Genomic DNA, 17,611 nt, shown 5'->3' with positions numbered 1-17,611 from the left:
CATAGTGCATATGTGTGTACCAGAACCTATTTAACACAGTGCAAAACAAATTTACAATAAGGAGACAAACACTATTTAAAATCCTTCAAATAATAATTTGAAAAAACTTCAGGGATATATTGTGACTTTCATTTTCTTTCTGCTCCTTGTATTTTCTCTTCAACCTTCTATGCAGCTTCCTCATGAAAATAATGGCAGTGCAATGCAAACAGTCCCTCTGCACAATCCGTTTGCAAATGTGTGCAAATCTCATCTACATTTGACAACATATGCAAAATTCAGTGGCTTATAATACCACCATCTGTTATATGTAAATCTGGTATGGTAATGTGTGGGCAAAGTCCTGACATGCAGGCAGGCATTTTCCACAGTGCAGAACAAGTAGTGTTTATTCAAAAATAAGGAAAGTATCCACCACATAAATGTCATTCTGCTATTGCATGCACAAATCAGGAAATACTAGCAATAAGCAATTACCTGGATCATGTCTTTATTAGGATGATTTTGTGTGTTAATTCAAACTGTTAAATCTAGTGCAGGGAACCCATGGCAAGTCACTCACATGTTGTCCCACACACACATGAGTAACTGTAAACTGGCTATAAACAGTTAATATACTCCAATGATTTTCAGTTCCTAAAAACATCACAGGGAGCACTGACCACTATATGTATGTGGTAGGCCTATCCTTACACCAGAGCCACGCATTAAAATGTGCAAGTGTTGAAATCTGTGTCACTAAGTTACTGCTTCAGTACCCTTGACTTATCATGTTAAATTTTGATACGCAATATGTACACAGTTGTTGTTACTTGGATCTTCTTAACAAACTGAAGTGTCTGTTCTGATAGTTATAGAACTTTCAGAAATTTTGGTGTTCATACTGCGAAATTTACAGTGACGTATATGCAATTGTTTAAAAGTAAAATGTTGAAGACATTTCCAGTATAATTTACTTAGGAAGCAAATATGAATACATATAAAAATTAATATAATATAACGTATATTATTATATTATAACGTATATTATTAATTAGCGTATATATTAATTAGCGTACATCATTTTATATGCCAATGACGTTATCGATTGCCTACTTTTTTGGACTTGCTGTTCGATGAGGCACAACCACCCTTTCGCCGTTTGGGAAAGTAGCCATAAAACGTGGCAGTGGTATCGTAGCAACCGATGTCAACAAAGGCAATTACGACAGCTATCCAAAACGGCGAAAACTTTGCATACTGACTGCCCGTCGAAGTGAAAGAAACAAAGTAAGAAACTATTCACAATTCCTTTTTCATACTTGTCAGTTTAAGATACCGGCATCACATGACGTCCATTCGGCGTCAGCTGGTGTAGCTTTTGCAAAAATAAGGGCAACGTAATTACCTCTCTACAGGAAAAAGTAGCTTGCTGTGTTGGTGAGCTTTATGTGCAATCCTCGATTAAATAGCATATGCCTGATAAAATGTGCCTTGCAATCGCCAAACTAGCACAATTGCACTGCGTCTCATCATGGTTAGCTATATATTATAGCAATTGTCTGTTTGCGTTACGTTTGTTATTGCAGAATATTTTAAATAGTTTACATTTACATTTACATTTATTTATTTATCCAAAGCGACGTACAAAAGTGCATACAGTAAGTACAGTTAACGTTACATTTCTCATGTCTTAATAGTTAAATACAGAAAAGCATGTACATAATATTACTTATTTCTGCTATCAGGATGGGAAAGAAAGCGAAGAAAGAAGCAGAGCCCCCCTGTAAAGATGTGGTATGGATTATAGTTAAAACATATTTTAACACTCTTTTTAAAACATCTTTGACATTAACACTACTGATCTCTGGTTTCATGTTTGATTCATGCACTCGATGTTTAATAACCTTTTGTGTAATCATAATTTATAAATACTTTGATAAAACATTATCATGTAATAATATCATCATCAATTGTTTTCTAATGCAAACTATGAACATTTGCATACATTTACTTTCTCCAAAAAAACCCCCCACTACTCATCACTTATAAGTGACTTATGAATGCAAATGAAAAATCACTATAACGAATTGTATCTTAAAGCATCTGTTGACTCATTTTACACTGTCTAGCCAAAAGGCTGTTGCAAGGGGTCAACAAAATCTACTTGGCATTGCAGTAAATGTCAATTATGTTTTATTCATTTATTAGTGTTTGGTTAAATGCAACTTCGATATAAAGTGTTGCCAGCTAAATTAGCTAAATGCCAAATATAAATCTAAAATAGATGGAAACAGTGTGCTGAAATTTGTATGGTAAACATTCCTCAATTGTTTAAGCTATCAGCATATATAATTCCTTCCCTGAAATCTGGTTTAACCTATTTCATTTATTGCCAGTTTGACCCTCTGGCCATTGAGAGCAAGAAGCCAGCCACTGCTGTTCTGATGCTCAGTTCCTCTGAGGAAGACGTCTTGGCCAAAGCCTGTGAAGCTATTTATAAATACGCAGACAAGGGTATGGAAATTCATTCTGCTGTTTGTGAGAATGCGTTTAAAACAGTCACCCCTCAGAGCGACAATTACGAGACACCTCATTCCTGCCAATTTCATTGGAGCTTGGTGTTGTGAAATACACCTTGTACATGTAAGGAATAGTGAAGTACAAACAATAACAAGAAGAGTCAGAACAATGTTTTGTGGTAACAAAATGAATCACATATGCTTGTTGAGGGTAAATTATCCTTCTATCAGGCCATTAGATATGACATGCGTCATTGCAAAGGAAACAATTTACCCTTTATATTTTTCTCTGTAACTACTGCCACAACAACACAGAGGCCCAGCTAAGCAGGAGTGCATGCAAAGTCTTGTATATTGGTCAAATTTACCAGCATGTTGTAATAGGTCAATTGGGTATCTGTTGGTGTCCTACAATTCTGGTGCAAGGCGGTATCGTATGAAGTTACGTGTTTCTGAGTTTGGTATGCCACAATACAAAACACTATATCTCAAAACACAAAAAGCCTCTTTTGATAGCATGTTTCCATTCTGTAGTTAAAACAACAAACCAAAAAAAAAAAAAAAACAAAAAAGGAAATGTTTAAGGTGACAATAATGGGTAAAACAAGTTAAAGGTACAAGGTATGATGGTATTTATGGTAAAGAAGTGGCCCAATTCCAGAACTAACTCTAAGGACAAGTTGCAAGGTCTCAGAATTTTAAGTTGTTGTTTAAACTGTGTTGCACTACATCATGAGACCTCATAAAAATGATCTTGTTTTTTGGCATTTCAGCATGCTTTCCTTTCCTCAGTAACAGATCAAAGGAGAAACCTACAGTAATGCAAGTGACGTGTCACAGTGTGTTACTTCTAGATTAGTATTTTTAGGGACTGTCAAAAGAAAAACGGGCCTGTGGAATCTTCCTTCCTCCATTTGTCATTGACAGATAAGTAGAAGGGGAAAGAGGATCACACAGCCTATTGGTTTAGCCGCTAAAGTCTCAAATGAGTTGAAATAATAAGGGCATAAGTACGCTGCATCCATGTGAAGCACCCATAAATGGACTTTTTACTAAATCTCCTTCAGTGGTAGCATGTGAGTACACTTCATTTTCTTTGTGCAATTACCCCACCTCCCATTTCTCTTCTGCCCCCTGAAGGTGAGGAGAATAAGGGCACTCTGGTGGACCTTGGAGCAGTGGAGCCCTTGTCCCGGCTTATATCCCACGAGGACCAGCTGGTGTGCAGGAATGCCCTCATGGCCTTAGGAGTCATGTCTGCCAACAGTAAGGACAACACTGATCCTGGCATCATCATGAAATGTAATAGGATTTGTAGAACAAATTGGTAGCATCATTTTATGTCTGCTTCAGCTTTGTTACTTCTGTGTTTTGACAGACGATGTAAAAAGACTCTTGAAAAAACTGGACGTCATTCCATCAGTTATTGGCAAACTGTCACCTGAAAGTAAGCTTGTTATCTGTTTGTTTTACTTACACACTTGATGTTAACCTCCACTGAATGGTGCTGGGGAGGGCCATTTAACTCTGGTCCCAGTGGGCCACAGTTCTGCTGGATTTACAGCATTTACTGGGACAGCTGTTTAATGCCATTTTTCACCCCTAGAGGGAGCCATTTATAAAATGTTGTGAGAGCTGTAACAGATGGATGTATCAGGTTCACATTGGAATTGTTGCATTTCCATTTACAAATGTTGACACATCCGTCACTTATTCAATCAATTTAGCTACTCTTACTTGGGAAATTTTCACTGAATGCTTCATAAAATCTGTTTGGACTTCACTAACATTACACAGTCAGCTGGGAATAGAGGTTTGATTAATGTAGCCTATAGGTTTCCACATCTCAATCAATGCTTTTCCCTCAGGTAGTGCTAGTGTCTCCTAATGTACATTTGGTATGCATCTGTCTGCGCGCGTATAATTTGAATATTTCAATGAATTTCACAACCTGTATGGATCAGGTCATAGTCATAATGGGCAATTTTCTGAATATTTTGTAATTGAGTACACTGATTCTCAGTCCTACTCCTGGGGGCCCCCTGCTCTGCACGTTTTCCATCTTTCCCTGCTCTACCTACCTGACTGAACTCATCTGTGGCACTTTTGATTAGCTGCGCACACCTGATTTAATCAAGAGCATGCACACTAATTTCAATCAGGTGTGTTTGGAACAAGGATAGATAGAAGATATGCAGGACAGTGGGCCTCCAGGAGTAGGTTTAAGAAACACTGATCTAGTATCTGGTCTTACGGTACTCTAATTTTTGGCTAATGATCACATCTTAATATTGCATATAATATTGATCACATCTTAATATTTTATATACTACTTTTGTTTTTAGACGATGTTGTGGTGCATGAATTTGCCACCCTGTGCTTGGCATCCTTGTCCCTTGAATTCACCTGCAAGGTCAAGATCTTTGAAAGTGATGGACTAGATCCTCTGATCCAGCTCCTGTTCAGCCCAGACCCAGATGTGAAGAAGAATTCACTGGAGTGTGCTTACAACCTTGTACAGGTAGGGTTTCAGTTGCTCTTTACTATGGTACAGAGCTGTATATCTGCATTCTCAGATGAATGGAAGGCAGGCTCCACTGCACGTGGGTATTACAGGTGTATTTTGTAGGGCTGTCCCGAATACCATTTCTTTGGGCTCCGGAGCTTTGGTAGTAATCAAGAGTGAATACTCAAAGCTTCGGTCGGGGGGGCTGCTGAGCATGACTCGGGAAGGACTCAGCCAGACGTTTCTCCGTTCTCGGCTGAGATGGACGGCATAGCACTGCAACACATGTCTTTTGGTTTAATTAAAGGCATTAATTTTTAAGGATTCTGTTATTCTACAGTATTGTTGTTTGTACAGTCATGCGCCACTTAACGTCCATTCGGACAACGTCCGTTCGCATATACGTCCGTAGTCCCATAAGGTTATAATGAAGTTTAAAAACCTGATTGCAGAACGGGATGTAGAGGATGTAACTGTAAGCAGATGAAGTGAAGGCAACGCTTCCCGCACGCAGCACGCGTATCTCATGTCTCATGGAAATAAAGCGATTTCACTGCCAGGCGTATAATGGTACAGTACATAGTATAGGCCTACCATATACTTTATACAGTATGGTGTTTGCACAACATCCAAATCACATAACGTCCTATTTCGTGGTATCGGTATCGTGGACGTGAAGCGACGCATGGCTGTATTGTTATTTGTTAATGAAAACATTTTCTAAAAGCTTTGGTGTGTTTTATGCATGTTTGTTATCCCGATGGGTTTGGTTGAACGAGGTCCTATCTATGCATTTTTTGTGACATAATAACAACTTGTGACAATTTTTCTTATCATGGATAAATTATAGGCCTAAGACCTACATAAATTCTCATAATAATAGGCTCTGAAACAGAGACAACGCCTGACAAAGCATTGTGAAACAGAAGCGCAGAAACAGCATACTAGCTCCAACAAATTTAAAATTAGAGATTTATATTTATAAGATTTATATTTATTTATAATTTCTTTTTTGTCATTTCTCAGTACTCGCATATGTTGAAACGAAATTTTCAATGGAAGCAGAGAGAAGCATGGTATCGCTGCAGCTAGCATCCTCCCAGGGTGACAAACTTAGCTAGGGGTCGGTCGAAACCATTACGCCCTCTGTTCGAGTCCCAAAGTAGGAACTAGGTGATCGGCGGCTACTTTTCATTTCCCATCGCTGTCTCTGCTGACAGAGCCGCGATATTTAAAAATGGTCTCCCGCCCCTCCGGAAGCAGAGAGAAGCATGGCATCGCTGCAGCTAGCATCCTTTCAGGGTGACAAACTTAGCTGGGGTTGATCGAAACAATTACACCCTCCGTTCAAGTCCCAAAGCACGAGCTCAGCGATCGCCGGCTACTTTCCCATCACCGTGACATTCACTGCTGTGAGTGAGAGGGATGTCAGGCGCCCAAGCTGAGATGGTACATATTTCCACATTTTAACAGTGCAATTAAAAATATAAATATGTTACAAGAATGTGCTGACAAAATGTATTTTGCAGTTCACCTTTAAAAAAAAATGAATATCTGAATCCCAAAATTGAAAACCGAATACCTACCCAACGATCGAATATCCGAATAGTCGAATATTCGGGTCCAGCCCTAATATTTTGCATGTTGCATGTTGCTGGTTGTTGATTAGCTTATTCGGGCTTCACAGTTTGAGTAGCAGCAAAGCAATTCACCCGCAGTAGAGCCCTTTAAAGCACTGGAGTTGCAGTAGCATCATAGTTCTGTTTGCTTCACTTCATTTTGTATATATTTCCTTTATTTGTGTGAAAAGTACAATAAAGTAATGGCAATAGAAGCTTTGAAAAACATTTTGAATGCAAGTAATTAAATGTAAATGTATATTAATTTTAGAAATAAGAACTGCACTACACCAACGTCGGTGTCAAGGTCCCGTTTCCCCACTCGCAGTGAATGCGTTTCACCGATGGCAGACTGTGCGCGCCTCACCACTTACGATGTGTTTCCTACAGCAGTCAGACGGCACGGCGCTGTGTGTGTTTGCAGGATTTCCCCAGCAGGGTGGCGCTGTGTGAGCTGAATGGCATGCCGCCCTTGCTGGACCTGCTGGGCTCGGAGTTCCCAGTCATCCAGCAGCTGGCCCTGCGCACACTGGAGAGCGTTACCACGGAGGCGGGGGCGCGCGTGGCCTTCCGGGAGGAGCGAGGCTTAGACAGGCTGCTGGAGCTGCTGGCAAATAAAGTAAAAGTCACGGCACATCACAGAAGTGTGTTCACGCATAAGGGATCTGTACCTGAACTGATACAGTGTATGAATATACCAAGCCCCTCTCTGTCTTCAATGAAGACAGCTCTTCCGCTCTCACCTGAGCGCCTGAAACACTCCCCTAAAGGATTTTCTCATGACTCCTAATAAACTATTAAAAAAATGTAATCTAATGGTTTAACCCGCTCGTTATCTCTACCTCTAGCTTGTACCTTGTCTGGCCAGGCATTGAAACCTAGTCATGTAGCATTTCTAATATTGTTGACTCCTTATGGTTTTTTGCTTATGTTGTATTGTACCTCACTTGTAAGTAGCTTTGGATAAAAGCATCTGCGAAATGAAGAAATGTGAATGTAAATGTAAAATGAAAATAATATATACTGTGGTACACAGTAAATATGGTACACATATTTCCTCTTAATGTCTCTTGTCATGTCTTGCCTCTTGTGTGATTTTTTTCTTTTCTATAAAACATTGGATGCGCTGTTGGACACATGGTGCTCTCAGGAGTTCAGCGACCTGCACATGGAGGCCCTGCAGGTGATTTCTAACTGCCTTCAGGACAGCGAATCCATGCTGCTTATCCGGCAGTCCGGAGGACTGGAGAAGCTGCTGCAGTTTGTAGTCACGGCTGCCCCGCCCGACGTGCAGATGAACGCAGCCAAGGCCATCTCCAGAGCAGCACAGAATAGTATGCAAGCTCATCAGTCGTGCGTGTGTGTGTGTGTGTGTGTGTATGTGTATGTGTTTGAGAGGGAAGGAGAGGCAGTATTTGAGAGAAGGGAGAGTGAATGTGTATGTATGAGAGAGAACGCATTACTGACATGGTGAATGAGTTTGTGTGAGACAGAATGTGGAATGTGTGTGTGAGTATGTCTGAGAAAGAGGAAAGGAGGTATATGTGTATGAGAGAGAGAATGTATGTATGTGTAAGAGTAAGAGAGACAAAAATGTGTTTGTATATGTGAGAATATAGAAAGGGTGTTTATAAGTGAATATAACAGAATATATGTGTGCATGTGTCTTCTGTCCATCCCTCCCGGCCTCAATCAACTCTTGTGTTTCAGTGTTCATGAATGCATAGAATGCACGCTTGTGAGCATGTACATTGATTTCCGGTAACTGTGTGTTTTGAGACAGGTGAGAACAGGAAAGTCCTACATGAGCATGATGTGGGGAGGGCCCTGATAAACCTGCTGGCCACAGACCATGATGGTGTGCGTACTGCCACCTGCCAGGCAGTGGCAATAATGAGCGAAAACCTTGCCTGCAGGGACAGCTTCCGGAATTTGGGTAAGACCTATGCACACTGCCACCGCTGAACCCAAAACATGACATTGAGTTTTCTGTATTGGTCCACTGGTCAATTAAATGTTTTTTTAAGATGTACTGAAAAGCCGGTATTACATGTTAAGATTAAATACCAGAACTCAGAGAAATACAGTTTGATTAAAAGTAAAAATATATACATTTCCAATTTTTGGTGAAATATAATGATACGTTTTTGTAATTATATGTATCTTTTATATGACATACTTTCTTATACAAGTCAAGAAAATAATTTAGAAACCATACAGAAATAATTCTGTTATATATTCTGTATATTTTGACAGTTATTTAAGATGTATTCTTTTTACTCTGGAATATCTATTTAGCTAAATGTTGATACATACTCTTTCGTAAGGTAGTATTGTTACAAAGAGTGACAATTCATACAGATTTGGAGATGTGGTAATTTCCAGAATCCATCATTTCTACAAAATAAAACAAAGAGTTCCCATTCAAAATGCTCTTTGGATCCAAAGTATTAAGAATTTGGGGACTTCAGTGGTCTCTGAAGTAGTCCGCAAATATGCTGTATGCTGTATGCGTATTTGCGGACTACTTCAGAGACCACTTCAGTGTAAAGGTATCACCACGCAATAACATATCTATCTACTTTATGAAACCCAGCATGTGTCAGCTCCAACTCATGTGGCTAACCTGTTGCTATCAGCAGTGTGAGAAGCAGTCCTGTGGAGGAGAGATTCACAGAGGCCTGTGTGTTACAGAGGGGATTGGCGTCATTGTCCCGCTGCTGGGCTGCGAATGTGTGGAGGTGAGGGAGGCCGCGGCCCTGGCCCTGTCCAGCCTCACTAGCGGCAGCCAGCTCAATGCCTGGTGAGTGACACCACCCTCTTAGCACCGTGCCTTTATATTCTGACTCAACAGCAAGGTCGTCCTCACATGGAAAAATATGCTGTTGTCTTTGGATTCTGAAGCGAACGTGAAGGTGGAAATTCTCACCAAGCTCTATTCCGAGAAGAATGTACCGCATTGTTGTTATAGTCAAACATGGTCTTAATAGTTCTTTTAGGAAGTCCAGTGTGAAATGTGGAGTCGATTGTTCTCCTATTGCCTTTTGGATGCTTTAGTCCAGGAGCAATGCGCGCCCCTAAAATAATAGAGTTGATTGTTTTCTGACTGGGGAGGTTGAGCATGCATTACCGTGATTTAAGGTGATTTCACATGCAGTACGCTACATGCCTCCAGAATGCTCCAGAGTTCAGTATGACATGTTGGTTTTCCAAATCGTTTCGGCATGAAAATGACATGGGCAGTGGATTGAGCACAGTTCCAAATGACCTGTGACCACTGGAAACCAGGTCTGCTTGCATTTTGAAAGGAAAGGCTCTCACCACATTTCCTGTAAAAACGAAGCCAAATAAATACATTGTTTTGCATCGTTCCCCCAATAAACATTTTCTTTGCTGCATTTGAATTAGTAAAAACAATACTGTACAGCTTTGATCCATAATCAGGAGATCCATAATATATTATAGTGTCCATGCCATGCTGTGTGACTCATTCACTTAACATTCACTTCTTCTCCATGTGTAAAAAATTGTGCCAGATGCTGCTGTACACTTTTTTTTAAAAATCTGCCGACACTAATTTAATCCAGAAGTATTCATATTCATAGTTTTTATTATACAGTACAAACATTGTCTTCTATTTTGGAAAATCTTTTATGTGTTACTGAAATAAGGTGGCTAAGTGTCCTCAGGTTAGTAGCTAGCCAGCTATGTAGATTGCTAACTTAAATAAGTGTTGAGAATGTATCACTTGTGTGGTATCTGACTAGTTTTCCTCTTAGCTCTAGTAATGGCAATCATCCTGTATGTTTTCAATTTTATAATGACTGTTTTTGTAGGACAGCTGAGGGAAGTTGCAGGATGAAGGACAGAGGACCAAGATGCAGGATGGTGGGACAGTCGGTCATAGAAGTTTAGTTCGAAAGGCTTATGCTCCTAGGCCAGCTGACACCAAGGCAAGGCAAACACTCCAAAGTGCGTTGAAAAACAAATCCACGTACCTAAAAGGAAACCATATCAGGGTTCTTGCTGTGCATGTAGCCTGGAGCATTCCGGAACACAGCTGGTAGGATACACAGACAGCCACGTGTTCATCCAATCATGTGCTGCAGTGACAGATGGGAGGGCGTCTCTCTCTCTCTCCTCCTGGCAGCACGGTGCACGAGGTGGAGGGAGACGAGCTCCTGGTGCAGCAGCTGCGGGAAGGTCACCCTGGGGTGGTGGTGCACGCGGCAGCCGTCCTCACCAACATGGCCGCCCAAGAGGCCCTGCGCTGCAGCATCGTGGCGCACGGGGGCATGCGGGTGCTGGCCGGACTGCTGCAGGCCGCCGACGCCCGCGTGCCCGCCAGCGCCGCCCTGGCGGTTGCTGCTCTCGCCTGTGACGCTGATGGCAGGGCTGATGTAAGGGCGTGCGGATGCTACGTTAGAGATCTTATTATAATCTTATTAGAATTATAAGTCTGTTACTTCATCCCAGCAGTACTTACTATGGCTCGTTTTCTATGCACACTGATGCTTTTTTGTGTAGTTAATATACTATATGTTTTAATAGATAGTATATTTAAGTAGAATTAATGAAATGAAAGATATAAAATTAAAATACATCCCCATCAATATATCAATAAACGAACTGTGTCATAAACTTTATTGGTTAGTGGTGTATAGTGTTAGTAAAAATTGTATATGTCTCTATTAATATTGCTTACAGAAACCTAGCTTTCATATGGCATAGACCTGTATGGCTGATATGTATGTGAAATACCAAAACATACAGTTGAGTTGACAGAGTGGGAGACCAAAAAGTGTAGGTAAACAGAATGTGGTTTGTTTCCCTGATTCTGATGACTGATGGAGCAGTTCCCTCTGACCCTCTGACCTGTAGCTGAGGAGCGCTGGAGGACTGCCCCCCTTGATCAAGCTGCTGAGCTCCAGAAATGCCGAGGTCTGCTGCAATGCATGCTGGGCCATTCATGTGTGTGCCAGTGATGAGCCTACGGCAACAGAAATATGCAGGCTGGGGTCAGTACGGACTACGTTCTTCTTCTTATTATTATTGTTATCTTTATTAGTTCATTGACAGAACCAATTTCACATGTGCCTCTGAAGGAAAAATGCCTGTGATCCTCTCATTAGGGCCTCTGTTGCATTTAAAATTCCCCAAGGAGTGTTATAGATACAACACATCAACATGTCAAACAAACATCTAATGGTGCACTCAGTTCCTTGAGAGCGCCATTAGATGGCACTAGTTTTCCAAAAATAACAGGTTGGGTATTCCATCGGCTGTTGTGATGTTTTGATTTCTAATTTCGGCTTATTAGCAATCAGCAGCTGGTGAGTACCTGTGCAGTAATTCCTGTGATATAACTGCTAAGCAAAAACTTTAAGCGGATAACAACAGAATTGGTGCTTCATTTTGTTTGGGACACATATCTTATATGATAATGCTTGCATTTTCCCCTCAGAGCTCTGGAAATCCTGAAGGAGATCAACTCCTCTGTGAACCGGCGGAACAAATTCAGTGAAGCAGCCTTCCAGCGACTGCTGGACAGCAACCTCTCGGTGAAGTACAGCCTGACCGGACACCTGTCCTCCACCAACATAACAGTGGATGGATTTTACGACCCGGGACAGGTAGCAAAGTGGTCACCACACACACATAGTGGTGATTTCTTCTCAACACCCGCGAGTGATTAAGAGAAAGTCACCCCTCTCACCTGGCTCTGTACTTTACCCTCTCCTTCTGGGCTTCTCCTCTGCAGGTGCAGAAGGGTGAACGGGTTCTCACCCTGGAGGAGCTGTCCAAGCAGGCCGTGAACCAGCGTCGCCCTGTCATCATGGTTAATGGAAAACCACGCCAGGTGTAAGTCCAGATCTGGGCCTGTTTGCTGCACAGGTTACCCTTTTTAGACTTTCTGCAAAAAATAAGTGTGACTCACCTTGAGTAGATGGATATGCAAACTTGTCTTTGGCTTGCTCTACCCAGCTATCTGTACAGCGGGGCTATTGATCTTTGTGATGTCACTGCTACGTGTGAAACTCGTTTAAAACAGCAGTTTTACAGCATGTCCCAATGCTGACCTGACTGTCTTAAGTGATTAAAAATACATGCATTGGTAGTAGTAATACATGTAAAATAGTAATACAGTAAAAATACATGCATGGTAGTAGTAATCATGACTTTTACTGGACAAATTATGCTCTTATAGATTGCTAACTTACACAACTTTGCAGTGCCAAAATGTTGATGCTGTCATTGTACTGTACACAGACTTACCAAGGCAGTAATTACAGTTAAGAAAAACACACCGCGTATCGAAGAATTTGTGCACATTTGTCTGACAGAGACAGAGAAATGAGTTACTGAGGATAAGGCTAAGTGTCTGGTAAAATCGACCTCACTTGTGTTGACTATTTCAGTGGAATTAAAGTGCAGAAAGGAACTGGCTCTTTGTGTGAAATAAAGGCCAGCACAATGCATATTTAAGCCCTTGGTACTTCTGCTTCATTAAGCCTCCCATTGGCACATTACCACTTGAATGTTAAAAGGCAAAACCGCTACCTCCCATTGTTACATAATAGCGGTGCAAGATGTGTAAATGTTGTTGGATCAATTCAAGTCCGGCACCTTAAGGCTTCAGGTCTCTGTCAACCGCATACATTTCCTATACCATATATTTAAATTCATTATTATGAGCAGGGCTCAATATACGTAAGAGAAAGCAAGCCCCTTACTAGCTCTATTGTGTAGGTGTGGAGGTACTGCTAGCATCTCAAGTAGTTCCTCGGTTTGTAGCCAAGCTAGCATAAAGACCACTTGTGTTCCAATGTAGTTACTCCCTGTTTTCCCCTCCACTGTTTGTCCTCTGAGCTGCTCCCTTGCAGTCTCATTTTAAGGCATCATTTATCACACATTTGTGTAGCACCCAGAGCTGCATGCCTGCGGCTGATAAACACTGGCAACTTGCTGAGTGTAAACCTTTCACGTTGTTTGGGAGCTGCAGTATTTCTAAAATAGAGGGTCATCTGAACAAAAATGTCAACGATCCTCCTCCAGTTAGCTGTAAAACAGTAAAGCCACTGACTTGTGTTTATGAATGAATGTGTGCATGTGTGTGTGCGAGTGTATGTTTGTGTGTGATTGTGTGTATGTGTGTGTATGTATGTGTGAGTGTGTGTACATGTGTTTGTGTGTGATTGTGTGTGTGTGTGTGTGTGTGTGCATGTAGTAAATTTGCAGCACAGAAGTACATCCCGTGTTTTCCAGAGTATCTGAGGAACCGGCAGAGGATAAGCAGCAGGACAGCTCCAGTGCAATCCGCTCCTCGTCTGTCCTGAGCAAGAACAGTGGGAAAGCCCAGAGGTGGGTGCAGTTACACAGCGGTGACGCTGTTCTCTGGTAAACAGGGGCATTGGCGTGTCTGCCTGTAAACAGGGGCGTTGCATGTTCTGTTAAACAGGGGTGTGTGCACTGTCCTACTAAAAGTCAAGGGACATGGGTAGTTACAAGTAAAACATGTCTTTTCTCCTCCTTTGAAGCATTAGAATATTCCACCACTAAAGAGGGCCATCTTAGCCTACCCATTGTTCTGCGTTCTTCCAGTCATTCTTCAAGCCAAAGATGTTCTGTTGGGACTCTGTGCTGATCACTGCAGTGTTCTCCTCACACCATGTGCGGTCACACTCGTAGTCACACTCCTTTTCCTGCATTCAGATGGGACATCCCGTAACTTTTGGTTGGATAGTGCATGTTTAGAGGAAAGAGTGCTTCTCACCAACTCCTCCCCGCTTAAACATATCAGAGCCGAGAGACACAGTCCACCGTCCATCGACAGCCGATGACCTGAAATGTTTGTGAGATACAGTACCAGCCCCTACCCCCAGCCACTGACGCAGATGTCTGTACTCCTCTGCCTGCACTGCAGCAGAGCGAAGGGGAAGGGTCGGAGGGAGGACGACAAACAGAAGGAGGGGGACGAGAGCAAGGCGCAGCAGGAGACGCCAGAGAAGCCCTGGGCCCTGCCGTACGACGCAGCCTTTCATGACCTGGTGACTGAAGCAGCCAGGTCTGTCCTGCCTCTTCAGGACCAGAAGGAGCAGTACATTGCTCTGGCAAAGTGAGTCAGAAAGAGCTCCATCGCTCACCGTGACCCTCAGCACCGCACACAACTGAAGGAAGTTACGGACGCACGTCATATTATTAGTTCTTGATGAAATAATTTAATTGCAGTTAGTCAAATGCAAGAGCTACCATTCCATGACAGATTCTTCATTGGACAAGGGTTAGCACTCTGTACAGTAAGTCTTTATGCAATGATGACACAATCATAAAAAACACTCCCATCACTGATATATTGTAGAGGAAGGTTATATGCAGTACATATATTCTACAAACACAGGAGAGACAATCACCTGCATTCTTAATATCTAGTTTACATGAAAAAAGAAGCCACAAAATGTGCTTAGTTTTATAATACACATTAAATCCAAAACAGTAACTGTCAAAAGTAAGAGCGTTGGTCCCATAGCTCTCTGTTGTCTCATGTTCCACTTAAACCTTTATGTATTTATTTGAATTAATCTTTTGCCTGTTAAGAGTCCAAGTGACATTGTAAAAGATATCCACTGTGAAGACCTCCAACATGGGACAGATGCTGGTCCTGGATTTTGAATATGTTGATGATTTGTAGGCTGGTGAGTGACACCATGGGTGGGCCTGTGGATCGGGACAAGCTGCACTATTTCCTGTGGGAGCTGCACCTGAGTGAACTGAAGATAGAACTCCAGTCCAACATAATTCCCATCGGCAGGATCAAGAAGGGTACCTTCTACCACAGAGCCCTTCTTTTCAAGGTACTGTCCTGCCAGTTTCACGCTTTCCTTAGGGTACATGTAGGGCAACAGGCTGATCCCAGTCAGTTACAGTTGGTATAACTCTGGGAAGATACAAGATACAACCTTTCTTCCTTAAGGTTTCCTTTTTCTTACATATCCACTCCTTAATGCAAGTCTGACATTACTCATAACAGTTATATATCTAACTTACCACTGCACCCATTATACACAAAAACTGAGACCAGAAAATTGCTGTTATTCTGCATTTAAAAATTTCTGGCATGTTGTTTGAATAAAGAAAGATTTGCTAATTTCTTCTTGCATAAAAGTTTCCCATAAGATAAATGACTTTTAAATGGAGATTTTCTCAATCTCCTCAGCAGCACAGGAAACTAGTGAAAAACCTGCTCTGCCAAAAAAGGCCATTTCCTTTGATACAAGGGACATCCTCCCTCTCTGCAGAAGTGTGACGGGGCTGTGATGCACTTGTTAATTACGACCGAGTGCTGTCACATGCACGAGTGCTCCCCGCCAGCAGCCAGGAGTGCTCCTCGGTGGGGAGCCAGCTGTAAGCAGTGACACGGTGCCATCTGTCATTCAACCCCCCCCCCCCCCCCTCTGTCCCAGGTGCTGGCAGACAGGATTGGGGTGAGCTGCAGCTTGGTTCGCGGAGACTACAACCGTGCCTGGAACAAAGTCCGGCTCGTGGAGGGGCCCCCAAAGGCCCCAGGACACCTTCCCCACCCCCTAACCTACATAGTGGACCTCATGCACACCCCGGGGCACCTTTTAAAAATTGATTCCCCCGCAGCCATCCAGTATCAGTCTATTTGAACGAGGTTCAAAATATGGACTTTAAGTCCAAAACAAACATGTCAGTCTGCTATTGGGAAAAGAATGTGACACTTGTGTGTGCTTTTTATTTATATGTCTGTTGTTGATGTTAAAAACTGCAAAACTTACAATATAACCGCTGAAAGTAGTACTTCTGTTTATAATTTAGTTCAAATGAATGCTGTCAAAGTGAATGATAATTTAACAACTGTGAGAAGGGTCAAGGATGTTTCCCAGTGGGTTATGTGGAGTGAGGAGCAGAGATTATGTCAATAAAGTCCTGTTGGTTATGAACAGGTTTAAACTTGCCGGAAGCAGTGCTGTGAGGGGCACTCTCAGTACTTAGGAGGGATGCCCAAAACACTCCATTTACTCTCATATTTTGTTCTATGTTGTAGCTGTTTGTCAGTGAAAAAACAGAAAATGCTCCTCACTTTGTCCCCTCCAAACCCACCCCCACTTTATACTTCTAGTTCCATCCATGTTTCTTACATTTTGTCATTTAGCAGGTACTCTTGTTTAGAGTGATAATGCAACAACATTTTAGTTTGAAATACAGTGGGTGCTGTCAATGACATAGTTAACTGGTCGTGGCATACTTTTTCTGTGAGTTGTTTGCCTTGATCCCTCTGGTGTGATCCTTTGAAATGCTGATATCAGAACTAATCGCTACTAATTAATAAATATGGTGATGTATTCATATTTAACAATTGGATAAATATGCTGTTAAATATTCCAGAGAGAGGATCCTGGCCGAATAAAAACATAATTGTGTAAAATGCATTGCTATATATGAATACATAATATACATTTAAAACTGTTACATGCTTCCATCTGAAATAAAAATGCTGAAGTATTTTCCATGTTCTATGAACTCAGGTATGAGAAAGTGAAGGAAGCTCATCACAGTCAGTCTGACATATTCATACTGAGCTACTGTTTTTTTTTTTCTTTTCAGCATTCAGTTGCTTTGGAACGTATTCAGACCCCTTTGTCTTTTCCACACTTTTCTGTGTTATAAACCTAATTTAAAATGGATTACATGTGCTCTTTTGATTGTTAATCTACGCACGATAACCCATAATGACAAAGCAAAAACATTTTTTAGAAATTTGTATTCAAATTCAAAGTGTATTCAAAATCAAAAACTGAAATCTCTCATATCCTGCCAGAAGGACAAGACATTTTTGGTTTTTAATAAATTTTCAAGAAATTCTAAAAATGTTTTTGCTTTGTCATTATGGGTTATTGTGTGTAGATTAACTGCCAAAAGAATACATTTAATCCAGTTTAGATTAAGTCTCTAACACCACAAAG

The 17,611-nt window shown here is 41.5% G+C and overlaps 1 protein-coding gene across 1 annotated transcript; it reads left to right on the top strand.

Annotated features, from left to right (window-relative positions):
* The first annotated feature begins 1,204 nt into the window (after positions 1–1,204).
* armc3 (armadillo repeat containing 3) lies at positions 1,205–16,294 on the top strand. Its single transcript, XM_036522041.1, has 18 exons — positions 1,205–1,269; positions 1,728–1,776; positions 2,379–2,496; positions 3,642–3,767; positions 3,880–3,948; positions 4,847–5,022; positions 7,051–7,245; positions 7,777–7,960; positions 8,410–8,562; positions 9,321–9,429; positions 10,777–11,026; positions 11,508–11,644; positions 12,091–12,259; positions 12,388–12,488; positions 13,893–13,988; positions 14,551–14,742; positions 15,316–15,478; positions 16,088–16,294. The coding sequence occupies exons 2-18, from the start codon at positions 1,729–1,731 to the stop codon at positions 16,292–16,294; spliced, it is 2,493 nt and encodes an 830-aa protein (XP_036377934.1). The 5' UTR covers positions 1,205–1,269; position 1,728.
* Positions 16,295–17,611: the final 1,317 nt, after the last annotated feature.

The sequence above is a fragment of the Megalops cyprinoides genome, chromosome 2 (assembly GCF_013368585.1).
Source record: "Megalops cyprinoides isolate fMegCyp1 chromosome 2, fMegCyp1.pri, whole genome shotgun sequence".
Lineage (NCBI taxonomy): Eukaryota > Metazoa > Chordata > Actinopteri > Elopiformes > Megalopidae > Megalops > Megalops cyprinoides.
Note: the sequence above shows the minus strand (reverse complement) of the source record. Positions and strands in the feature narration are given on the sequence as shown.

Excerpts from the sequence above, each read along its gene's own strand:
- armc3 (XM_036522041.1), top strand. The coding sequence starts at position 1,729 with ATGGGAAAGAAAGCGAAGAAAGAAGCAGAGCCCCCCTGTAAAGATGTG. Across the intron at positions 3,768-3,879 it reads AGGAGTCATGTCTGCCAACA|ACGATGTAAAAAGACTCTTG; the intron begins GTAAGGACAACA and ends GTGTTTTGACAG. Across the intron at positions 13,989-14,550 it reads AACAGTGGGAAAGCCCAGAG|CAGAGCGAAGGGGAAGGGTC; the intron begins GTGGGTGCAGTT and ends CCTGCACTGCAG.